The 13,263-nt window shown below is 35.3% G+C and overlaps 1 protein-coding gene across 3 annotated transcripts in view; it reads right to left on the reverse strand.

Annotated features, from left to right (window-relative positions):
- Positions 1-13,263, reverse strand: part of SETD3 (SET domain containing 3, actin N3(tau)-histidine methyltransferase) — a 140,809-nt gene that overhangs the window by 14,451 nt on the left and 113,095 nt on the right. For all 3 annotated transcript variants that reach the window (XM_074213050.1, XM_074213049.1, XM_074213051.1), the window contains 4 exons: positions 13,010-13,068; positions 12,044-12,158; positions 4,429-4,503; positions 618-784 (listed from right to left, as the gene is read on the reverse strand). In XM_074213050.1, coding sequence (XP_074069151.1) covers positions 618-784; positions 4,429-4,503; positions 12,044-12,158; positions 13,010-13,068 — 416 coding nt within the window. The remainder of the gene's footprint in view (positions 1-617; positions 785-4,428; positions 4,504-12,043; positions 12,159-13,009; positions 13,069-13,263) is intronic.

Consider the following 13,263-nt stretch of genomic DNA (forward strand, 5'->3'; position numbering starts at 1 on the left):
ATCTAATAATTCAAATTCTGATTTTAAATATATCAACAATAATTTATAATTAATATTTTCATCATTATCAAATTTTGATTAATCAAATATTGATAAGTTTAACAGTAAAAACAGTTCATATAATCAATTTCCATTAAGGATGATTCGTCTGCTACACAAGAACAATAAATCATAATTCTCACCCTCTTTATCATCTTATAATTATTATCTTATAGTAGAAAAAAGTTGAAAAAATTAACTAGAAATTCTTGAAATGACTAATAGTCATTCAATATGGACAATTCAACATGGTAGATAACAGAGGAAAACAATTAAATAAAATATATTGATCCACACTATTAACCTTTTCAAGGTGAAAGACACTGGTGATATTTAAGTACTTATTTAACTTAATGAAGATTTCAGTGCTATATTCCCTGGAAGTGATTGTGAATATTCCCACCAATTATGTTTATCTAAAAACATTAGCAAATCATTCATCTCAATGCTTTGGTAGCAGGCATAAAAGAATTAAGACAAACTACTGAGGAGCCATTTTCAGCACCTCAATTAAACACTATGCAATCAGAAATATTTCAAGTTATCAGAAGGAAAGGTTGATCAGTCTTTTTACTTACGTTGGAATGCCAGCTCGAGCCAAGACTTCAGCTTTCATTGCATATAGCCTGTCACTTTTGCTCACTCCGAGCTTTATTTTCACTCTGTCATGTGAATTATTGTCAAAGAAAAAACCACTGTGGATCACAAACTCTGCATTTGATCGAGTGCCATAAAAAATGTAAATCTAAAAGGATGTAAAAAAAAATGAAGGCACATAAAAAAAGCTTAACACCTGTTTAGTACAGACTTAAGGCATAGTAATACTTGTAAATTTAGTGCCACTTATATTAATGAGATAAAATGATAATAAAGTTCAATCCAGGAGCTAGAGAAGGACTGGTGAAGTTGGGAATCCCAGTCCTCATCAGGTACAGAGTTTGGAGACCTATGCATCCTGGAACCTGCTTTCTCCAGAACTCAAAGATATGGAAGAACCTTCTATTTTTGTCAGGTGTTAGAGAAGAGAACACTTATACTTTCAAATACTATCAAAAATACCCCTTGTACAATGTCTCAATCTTTCATTACAAATGCACATTGCTAACTGGAATAGGGGAGAATGCTGGTATTAAATCTATCCCAGCATCTACTCCTTCCTTTATCATCACTGAACCCAAGGAAGCAGGGTTCTGTTCCTCCCCTGCCAAGGGCCAGATTTAGAAGCCTCTTCACATAGAAACCTACTGCTGTGTAGCAGTAGTACCTACTTAGCTTTGTGTCTCCAATTCATCTGAGAAAATACTAATACTCTAGTTTTCTGTTACCCCTGTGTGCCCTAGTGTATGGAGATGTAATCTGTTCTGCCCTCTGCCTGCTACCACTATCTGAGAAAATGACTTTATAATCACTGGGCATCCAGGTATACGGTAGCCACAGTTAAAAACTTCATTATTTCTAATGCCCCCCCATTCTTCCAGAATCTCTGTTCTAGCCTCACTACTTTCCCTTCAGTCTCAACCCTATAATTTCCCAGTTTATCACAACTGTCTTTTTATCTTTGAATCCCTTGCTCTATCCTTGTGCTTGCCAAACTTCCAGCCAGAGTCTCCTTCCACTATCTGATTTCTATGCTCCTATGTGAATGCTGCTGATTGGTGGAGGGAGTAACACAAACACACAAATATCTAATTTCAGTTGGGTTCTACCATTATATAGAAATCCTTTTATTCTTCTAGGGCTGACCCAACATATTCCCAGAAGTAACAGTTCCAAACCTACTTTTTAAAAAGATAATTAAACCACATTCTCACCCATCTTGCCTCCTACTTTCCTAAGAGAAGGGATCTTCCTCCATGCATTTTTTCTTCTCTATATCTAAAAAGCCTAGTACTCCCACCTGTCACCTTTCATTTTGCTATCCTTTGCTCCTGAGGAGTAACTGGTTCTTTTCCATACCAAAGTCAACTCTACTGGTACCCTTACTCTCTTTCCTCCCATTCTAATACTTCCCCTTCCTTTTCTCCTGAGAGTCGTATCTTTGATTATTCCTGATCTCTCATTTTTCAATCTCTCTTTAAGTGGCTGCTACCCCACTGTTTTAAATCTCCCTCTTCATTTGAGCCTGCTTCCGCTTCAAGCTATCATACTATATTTGTTATCCCTTTCACAGCCAAACTACTAGACTGGGCTATTTATACTTCATTATGTCTTCATTTTCTGCTTACTCCTCACATCTTTGAATTCTGGCTTCTGACCACACTATTCAACAGAAACTATTCTCTCCAAGGTGTCAATTGATATTTTAACAGTGAAATCTGATGGCCCTATCTTAGTCCATATTCTACTTGACTTCTCTACATCTATTGATACTAATAATCATCACTTTCTCCTAGATATTTTGTCTTCTCTTGGTTTCTATGACAATGTTTTCTCCTGAATCTGCTCTTATCTGTCAGACCTCTCAATCTTTTGATGGGTAATTATCCATCTGCTACTAAGCATAGGTATCTCTCAAGGTTGTCCTGCCTTTTTTCTCTCCTTTCTGTATAGTCTTTTCCTTGGTGTTCTCATTGGCTATCAAGATTCTCAAACAACATTTCCAGAGAGATGATTCCTAGATCTACACAATCAATACAATTCCTATCTAGTTCCATATTGCCAACTCTCTATTACTTTTCTCTACTTCAATATGCCTTCTCATATATCTCAAGCTCCTCCACTAAACCTTCCTATCTCTAAACTCTAAATTTTCCTATTTCTGTTGACAAAGTTGCAATTTTTCCTTTTCTTCATTTCTTTTTTCAACCAGTTGCTAAATGTCAATTGTATCTTCACCATATCTCTTACATCACTTGTCTCCTCTCCGTTCATACTGTCATTACATAAATTCTTTCATGAGTACATTTTAAAATTTATTATTTCCTTCCTCTCCTTTTTATAGTGTCCATTCTGGAACAAGAGTTTAAAGCAACAAGTGCCAAAAATTTATTACCATATCATGTGACAATTCTCCACCAACTAGCAGGTTATATAAATGTTCCTGTCTTGAGGGGGGAGAAAAATACTTTTCCATGGTTTCAATTGGAGTTCAAGCAACAGTCTAAAGATAGTTTTATTTTTCATAAGATGTATACAATTATAAGATAAAGCAGATTTGGTATTTATACAGATGTATATGCAATAACTTACTGAAAAAGATTCCTTACTGAAATTCCCAAATCATTAAAGGCAGAATTTTTATAGATTTAAATACAGAGATAAAACAGGAAGATCTCAAGCCTACTGTCTCTGTATTGTATTTTTACCCTCAGACCACACAGTTTCTTCACAAATTAAAAGACATTCATTCATATTGACTATAGGAGAGGGAATAGAATAAAACAGTAAAATCCTAAAAGTATTTTCCTTCAAAATTCCAACATTTATTTGAAGTCACACTGGAACAAAATTTATTCTTAAGCTTACATTGTTACAAATGTTCACTTTACTCATATTTTGACACTTGTTTTTAATGAGTATAGACCAAGATCCAATTCAAATCAGAACATGTTTATTCTATATTTCAAAGAATGTTGGGGGGGGCAGAGCCAAGATGGCCATGTGAAGGCAGCATTTCCTGAGAACTCTGACCCCCCCCCCCAAACCCCCCAAAAACAAATAAAGGATGGCTCTAGCCAAAATTTGGCGGGGCAAAACCCACAGAAAGACTGAGTGATACACTTTCCCAGTCCAAGACAACTTAGAATTTCTGCAGGAAAGGTGTGCTTCACCAGGACCAGGGGTTGGGAAAAAAGTCCAAGTGCAGCCCAGCCCAGCACAGCCCAAGGATCACAGAGAACAGCTTGAAGGGGGCAGGGAGAGACTCTGCTACACCTGAGTGAATGTGGAGTGAGGAGCATGGGCCACAGAACCTGCAGCGAGAATTGGGAGAAAGCAGCCTATACCCCCCCCCTAGAGATGGTATGGGAAGTCTGTAGAGATTTCTCTGCTCTTCCTGGGGACTCTCCTGTTTGCCTACACTCACATATTGCAATTTGGGCTTCCATACTAAGATAGCTGGATCCCTCCTTATAGCCCCAGGGCAGAGGGCAGTGCTGTGGTCATCTACATATCAAAGCACAAGCAAGAGAGCATAAAACCTAGGAGGAATAAAGGTCCCAATGGGGTGTCCTCCACCCCCAAAAAACAACCCCAAAGCCTTGGAAGTGTTGTAAATTAGTCTTGCACTGAGGAAATGAGTAAACAACAAAGAATGTTGGGTGTTGCCATTAACACATGATCTATAATATATTTTCCCAAAATTTTACACAAGTGAATTAGAAACTACAAGCAATTAACCTGATAGTAACCTTTCAGCCTATATAATATGTGACATAATATGAAACATACCTGTTCTCCAACATTAAAATCTTGCAATGCAACACATTCACAACGATCATCTTCTAGGTTGTAGCCAGTAGTAATCTAGTCAAGAAGGAAGAGAATAAAGCAATTGAAGAGATCTATCATTTTCTTTTGATTCATCAGTTTTGCCCTTTTTGGAAGAACTGACGGCCAAACAATATCCTTCGGTATTTACATACCTGGATATCATCCCTGAATATTTTCTAAAAATTGTCATAAATAATTGTATAAAAGCTCAGAGTAGTTATATTTATACAATCTATACTAGATATACTAGAAAATCTCATAGAAAAAAATTAATTTATTTGAAGAAAAAGAAATTCTCTAAGAAAAATATATTTTATATATATTATAAGGACAAAATTTGTTACAATGTAGCTACATTCAAAGTCCATCTCATGTGACACTGAATTCTATGTCAGACTCATCAACTTGCCAGTACTTTCTCTTCTTTAAAAGAATGGATAACTCTGGTTCTTTAGGGACTATTATTTTTGGAGAACTCCAATTTACTTGCAAACAATTCCTTTATCAGAAATTAGGTAATTATTCTAAGAGACTGAAGAGGGTTTTCTAAGACAGCACACAGGATTGAGAAAAAGAAAAGATTCATTCTATAACAGATACATATTTTATTCTGAAATGAGGACAATAGGCCCCTTAGGTAAGTAAAAGAAAATGAAAAATAAAATTAAAATGATAATTTCATTTTTATCCTTATTGAAATTCTTTTTTGCCTATAATATGAAGATTTCTGAGCACTTTACAGAGTAACTCAACCTCCAAAATGCCCTTATTTGAGACAGTACAACACTTCTCATCTAGACTATAGGCTCTGAGGTCTTTTGAGGGCTGGGTTGACTAGGTCTGATATTCAGTATATCTCCCAAGCAATTAGTATGTTAGTAGGCAACCATCAGAGGGTTATCAGAGATGGAAGAAATGATAGTGAACATTTAGTTTGTTGTTTTTACAGATGGAAAAATTGGAACTTAGGGAGGCAAAGTCACTTGCATAGTCCTACACAGCAGGAAGAACTAGGAACTAGGATATAAACTGAAGTTTTCTAATCCTTCTCTTTCTACAACAATGTATTTACTGGCAAACTTACTTCATAAATAAATAAAAAACTTTTTTTATCCTTTTATCAAAGACCTAGGCATAGTTTTGAGAAATCTGAAAGGCAGTTGGAGATGTGACACTGGAGGTTAACAGAAAGATAGGGGCAAAAAAAAAGGTCAATTTGAGAATCATAATAAAAATGTAACTAAATCCATGGGAGCTGTTGAGATCATGAAGTACAGTAATATACATACATATAAATATAAGTATATATATATATATATATATATACATATATATATATATATATATATATATATTTATAAAGGGAGAAGAGAAGAGGACCAAGGACAGAATTCTGTATAACATCTATGGTTAGAGGACTTGAACTGGGAGAAGATTCAATAAAGCAACATTCAGATAGGTAGAAGAATGGTGTCCTGAAAACTTAAAGAAAATAAAGTATCATGGATGAGAGTGCTCAACAGCGTGAAAAATTGCAGATAGGTTAAGGAGAAAGGAGACTGAGAAAAAGCCAATGGATTTGGCAACTAAGAGATCATTAGTAACTTTAGAGAAAGCAGTATAATATATAACTCAGATTGTAAAGGGTTAAGAAAGAGAGGGGAGAGAAAATATAGATACCTATTACTTTTACTAGATGTTTAATTTTAATGGGCAAAAGAGATATAAAATTATAGGGAGGATAGAAGTGAAGGTGTCTTTTTTTTTCAGGAAAGGGGAAACATGGGCATGTCTACAGGCAATAAGGAAGCCAGTAAAAGAAAGACTAAAAATAAGTGAAAAAGTGAGGATGTCAGAGGGGGTAAGATGGAAGAGCTGGGATTGGAATGGGATCATCTGAACAAGGAAAGGGTTAACCTTGGTAAGTAGTAGGGTCACTTCATGATGTGAGACAAGGGTGAAGAAAGAGAAAGTGGTAGAAGGCATCTGAGTGTAAGATGAGAAATAAAGGAGAAAAAGAAACTCACGATGACTGGGCTCAATTTCTTCAGTAAAATATGGGGCAAGGTTTACAGCTGAGAGGGTGGGGAGTCATGGGAGATTTGAGGAGGGAGGAAAAGATTTGAAAGACCTACCATGGAATGTAGGATAGTGAGCTGATAAGGAAAATCTAGTAGTATTGCCTAGTAGCAAGCAAGAGCCCAGCTAAAATGTCATAATATAAAATTGAAGTGAACTCGATCAAAATGGCTACATGGTTTTCTCCATCTTAATTTGGCAGCATATGTGTAGGCTTGAAGGCAACAAAAGGCAGGGGAGATCCAAAGTGGAAGCTTGGCAGGACATAACTGGTGATGTGACAAAAAGGTAATGGATTCAGGGAAAAAGGATACCATAAAGTTGAATTATTTGAATTAGTTTATCACATAGTCAAGATGGGGAGAAGCAGAGAGAGTGGCTACCATAGGGGAGATGGCCTGATAGAGAATTGAGGGGTCACAGTGAGGATGGGGTTTGATTAAAGGGAAAGTAGAAGGAAAAGTGAAAAGCCAATAAATTATCAGATACATGGATTTCAGATAGGTAGGAAAGAAACCAGGAGAATGGTGTCCTGTGAGTCATTTATCTAGTACTGGAAAGAGTGGCCAGGGAGGCTATGTTATCAAGGGGAAACTAAGCTACAATAAGGGTTAATTGGAAGGAGTGGAAAAGGAAGAAATTTAAGATGAAAAGCTTCTTGTCTATGGAACAGGTAATACAGAGGGCACAGTTGAAGGGGTGGGTGGAATTAGGATGAAATTTTGCAGTGGGAAGGTCGAGAGGAATGGGAGGAACTGGGTAGATTAGATGATGACCTGCAGGAGTTCAAAGGCATTGGGATGTGAAGGGTATGACTTGGTAACAAGAATGTTCATCATTGAGTGGAGGGTGTCACTCCTCTACTCTGAAAGGCCAAGAATAACACGAAATGGAAGGGCTGAAGACAAAGGAAAGGTTATTCATTGCTCTTGAGGTTCTCCATAATCCAATTGGGGGACTGGGCTAACACAGGGCATGGAAAATCTCTTGTACTGATAAAGGTGGAAATGATAGCTTTGGGGAAGATAGAAGGTGCAGACTTTACTCAAAAGTAGCACCTAGTAAGAGATGGAAGGTCAAATATTTTGGCATATTTGGCAAAGGTAGATCAATCAATTTTTAACAACTGCATCAAGTAATTAAAACATCACATAAATGAGTTTTAGCAAAAAATCTAAGTATAATCAACATCTAATTTACTTGCTCTGGTTCAAAAACCCTATCTTTTCAATAAACTTTGAAAGATGGAATAAAGCCTTTCTGTTCATTTTCAGTACAGTCAATCAACAGTCAGCCTTTGTTGTAATTATATATATGTCAAGATCATAAGTATGGAGCAATGGAAAGGGGAGGGGGGAAGAGAAGCTATTGAAGAGATGACTTCCTCTGACTAATAATAACCTCAGAAAGCTTCAGTTGCTAAAAGGCAACTGGAATATTGTAATGACACATATAACATTTTTATAGTAACATGCAAAGTTTGACCTACGTCCCGAGTTTTGAGGTAAAGGCTAAAAAAAGGGTCCAATTTATCTGTATGTATATATATGTATATATGTAAAATCATTCAGTATGAAATCCTTTACATTCTGATTACATCAAAGAATGAGTTTTAATCCAAAGTAGTATGGATTGGAATCAGTCAGAATTAACTCCTTCTTTGTCAAAGGCCAGGTTTATAAGAATTCCAAAGGAAGTAGTATAAAAGAAGGTGACAAGGACTGCACTCTCAGTTATTGTTGACTCTACTTTTCAAGGAGAACCATTAGATCACTTTCAAATTTCCCACTAATGGACAAATGTTGACTTTTTCTAGTTAGAAATACAAATCTAGCAAAGTTAACTTCTAATTAAATTTGTTTTCTCATAGATATTATTGCAGTTTTTCAGTCATGTTAAGGAGGGAACATTGGATAGATAGTGGCAAGGCAAGCTCCAGACTAGTCTGGTTACCATAAGCCTCTAAAGTGCAGGTTCTTTCTCTGCAAAAGTGAGAATAATATTTTTTACTCTTAACCTTACAGAGTTTGGTGAAGAAAGTACTTTTTTAATATAGAAAGCCCAAAGTAATGGTAGTTTTTATCATCATCATCACTATTATTATTTTAGTTTATGCAACGCAATGGGGTTAAGTGGCTTGCCCAAGGCCACACAGCTAGGTAATTATTAAGTGTCTGAGTCCAGATTTGAACTCAGGTACTCCTGACTCCAGGGCTGATACTCTGTGCCACCTAGCTGCTCCAGCTTTTATTATTTTTGAATAATTTAAATTTTCCACATCCTTTTTTTTTAAGGTTTTTGCAAGGCAAATGGGGGTTAAGTGGCTTGCCCAAGGCCACACAGCTAGGTAATTATTAAGTGTCTGAGACCGGATTTGAACCCAGGTACTCCTGACTCCAAGGCCAGTGCTTTATCCACTACGCCACCTAGCTGTCCCCCCACATCCTTTTTAAAAACTTGAAAATCCCAATTAAGCACTACAATTTAATATAGTCCTGACCTCAGAAGACTTTTTCAAAGAATCACTGATTTCAAGGTAGGAAGGGATGATAGGGGCTATTTAACTAAACCCCTTATTTCCTCTACAAAATTTCTAAATGTTTTGCAATCATTTTAACTTCCTGGCAAAAGCATTCTGAGTTTTGATCATGTCACTGATTGCTTTCCTCCCTACATCACAGGGCATAGAATTTAGAGCGCAAGGGGCCTTTGAGATAATATAATATTATAACCTCATTTTATGGGGTTGTTTTTTTTTTTGGTTTTTTTTTTTTTTGCAAAGCAATGAGGTTAAGTGGCTTGCCCAGGGCCACACAACTAGGCAATCATTAAGTGTCTGAGGCTGGATTTGAACTCAGGTACTCCTGACTCCAGGGCTGGTGCTGTATCTACTGTGCCACCTAGCCGCCCCCTCCTTTTTTTTAAGGGTTTTTTTTTTTGGTAAATAACCTCATTTTATGGAGGAAGAAAATGAGGTCCAGAGTCTCATAGTAAAATAGAAGACATGGGATTCAGTACATGAAGTTACAAAGACTTACTACCACTGTCTGAGCTTTACTTCATTTTCTCAGAGTTTGAGCAATGTAGGAGAATAAGGCTAAACCACACCAAAAAAGGGGGGGTGCCAATAGAATGGAAAAGACAAAGGCAAAAGGGAAAAAAATCAGCAAAAACAAACACTATCAACAATACTAAAATACAAGTTCTCCAAGATCAGGTAACTACTACTAATAAGTCTAAGATGTTATGTCACTTTCCCTAAGGCTTTCATTTGCTTTTAACTCTCAGACCTACCAGTTCTGGACAAGTTCAACACCTATTTCTTTACCTTTTTTTCTGCATTCCTAAAACCTAGAAAATCACATTAAATGCTATAGAAATTCTGCCTTGACTAATAGATTTAATATCATTTTCAATATGCAAACAGCAAGGCCTTGGGGAAAAAACCTCTAAATTCTCTTCTTCATTCAGATGACCTTTCATCCTAGGTGGTTGAAATTTCACAAACTAAAATGAAAGAACTGGTTATATACATTTGTATATTTGGGCTACTACAGTGGCCAAAATCACATGCATAGTCTTCCTTCTTTGTTTAAACTGGACATATCTTAGAAAGGCAATTTCTTTTCACATAAGTTTAAAAGCAAATGAAGATTTAAAAAAAAGCATTACTTCTTGTAGTTCAGGAATATAAATTTAAAAGTTGTTTAAATTTTTTTATTCAAATCCTGAATAGCCCAAAAAAATGGTTCACACCATACAACATTTCAGAAGGTATAGTATGTACATTTTTTGAATGTTGTTGTTTTGGTTAACTACAGTTGGGTATACTAGTTTCACTTTGATAAAATAAACTAAATTTTTCCCTTTCTGCTTCCATAACCAGGTTTTTGGGACATTGCTGGAAGCAGGCAGCGTTGCTGGGTTACAAATTTCTACCCACTCCCTTAGTGATATAGCCAGAATAGATAGAAAATTAAAAAAAAATTAGGGCAGATACAGAAAAGAGAAATTCTGGTTAACAAAGCTAATTTTGGCTTTTAGAAACATTATTTTCTTAGAAAATCATTGCTAACATGTGTAATCTACAACCTCATGTTATATTAGAATTTGTCAAAGTAAAACCAGGAAAACTCCATTTTCATATTTGGAATAATGGAAAATATTCTTAAAAGTGGGAAGGGTTTTATTCTTTAAAATATGTAGGAAAAACAACCAGAAGAAGGATATTAAATGGCATATCTTTTAAATATCAGTAAGAACTGAAATCAAATGATGCACTGGTTTACTTCAGGTTTGGGTCAGCAAATATTTTCATAGCGTAGCTTGGTTCCAGTTCAAACATTTTAGAAAATATATGGTTTTTGTTACTGGTTCAAACTGGTTCATTATTTTTATTTATGAATGCATTTTTTTTAAATCTGGAAAAAAGTGACAAAGACACTAATGCACATTTGAAAAATTTAGCAAATTAAACTGAACAAATGTAATGGATTCAAAAGTCTCAATGAAAAACTAATTAAAAACAGTACAGAAAATTATCTAATAACTCCAACAAATATTAAAAATGTCAGTTCTTTGTTATAGTTAATTATGTGAATACATTTCAAGATTAATGCAAATGCATAATTGGTGGGGGGGGAGGAATCTTTGTTTCACTGTCGAATTCTTCAAGAATACCTGTTGATATGACTTAAATTTGCACAGAGAATTCCTATCATGTGTGGGTACATTTCTAATTTTGTTCTGTTCTCTATAAAATACTCTTTAACAAGATTTTAAATTTTATTCATGTTGTTTCTAAAAAGAACAAATGACATAACTAAAAATTACAATAAATATACCAGAAGAATGTATTTCAGAAGTATCTGAAATTTTTCTGCAATATGTTACCATTTTACTTATAAAGGACAATTGTCTAGTTCTCCTAGTTCTCCCTATAATACTCACCTGAGCATAAATAACTATTAGATGATGCTAATTTGTTGTGTTCTCAGTGAAACAAACCAAAAAAACTGCAGTGATAATATTAAAAATTCTGAAGTCTGTCCTTACTTCTCTAATCCCTAATATCAACAATAATAATAAACAACACAAAGATGGAGAAACATTTAAAAGTGTGATATAAAGAAAGGATAAGGGACAGAGAAGCATGAAAATGAATACAGCAGAGGAAATGGATACAAAGTAAAGAAAGAAAAAAGTGGAGGGGGAAAAATTAAAAGACAATAAAGAAAACTCTCAAACTACACTGAACCACTTTCACAAAAAAAGAATGTTGGCTCAGTTTGTAGCACAGTAAAAGTTTAATATTGATGCTGCTCAGTGGTTCATGGTTGTCACACAAAGAGGTATGTATGTTTGTATGTGCATAAATGAAAAGGGCAAGTAGAATGAAATTTTTAAAAAATGACAAAAGATCATTAATATTAAATTATTATTTACCATTTTATTGAACTCTAACATCTACAAATGATATAAATGAAATTTTTACCAGTCCATTGGTGTGATTGCACATATCCCATAAAGGAATCAGAGCCAGTGTCACCCGGGAACCATCTTCAGTAGGAATCTGATTTTGTCGTGTCATAACAGAAGATACTGCCCACCTGCAAGAGTGAAAAATTCACTTTATCTGGGATGCAGGGATCTAAATGCACATCAAAGTACAACAATGAGAAACTCAAGTTTTATGTTTCCACAAATTTTCAAAGCCTTCTCCTCAAGCAAGGGACAGTTAGGCTTTTTAATACCACATAAGTATCAGATTGAAGAAAGGGGTAACAGGAAGAAAAGAACGAAATCAGTAAATGAAGAGTTGAAAAAGAATAAGGTTTCTTTCCATAAAAAGGAAAGCTAGCAATGGAAAAGGATATTATGAGGTTATCATTAATGGGCCCAATAATGTTTGCTGTGGCTGTGTATTACAAATAACGTGTCATTCCTTATAAAAAGAAATGTTCTAACCTTCTTTTTAATCAAATGCTGACTTTGCATCTTATTTCACTTTCAGCCTCAATGAAAAGTAAAGTGTATTACTATTTTATGATCAGAAATCCTCTAAGAATTGCATTGTGTAGTGTACATTTTTTCTGATTACTTTGCATAATGATTGATTTAAGTCTTTTTTGTTCAAAAAAAGACCCTACTTTACACTAACATATTCTACATAAAAAAGGAAAAAACCTTCAGACTACCATACTAATCTTAATCTCAAGTGCCATTTGGCGATCTAAATTAATCCCCCTCCACTCCAATTTAATGGCAATTTCTATATGGCTATTAAAATACTGATACTTATCCACTCTATTCATTACAATTTCTGAAAGAGTATCCCTGTTATGATGTTTTAAATGGTCACAGCAGGCTCACTTCTTCTGGAAGCATTTCCCTCACTTTTTAAAGACCCCAAATCTCACGTGAAAGACCCACCCCATCTTAGAAAACCCAGCACACCAACCTGTAGTCCTCATAAGTGAAAGAATCCTTCAAGGGCAGTTTGTTGGCATTAGGATGGGTCTGGGAATGAGAAGTTTTAAGAAAAGAGAGAAAAGAAAAAAAGGGGGAAAACAGAAATCAGTCAGCAGAATTTCATTATTTAGCTGCCTAACAGATCCTAACAAGAGCCAAATGAAGCAGGAGGCGTCCAGCCGTGCTACAGAGGGATCATCATGCTATTATGCTCTCATACATCACTGTCAACTTAATTTGTTG

Source organism: Macrotis lagotis, chromosome 1 (genome assembly GCF_037893015.1).
Source record: "Macrotis lagotis isolate mMagLag1 chromosome 1, bilby.v1.9.chrom.fasta, whole genome shotgun sequence".
Lineage (NCBI taxonomy): Eukaryota > Metazoa > Chordata > Mammalia > Peramelemorphia > Peramelidae > Macrotis > Macrotis lagotis.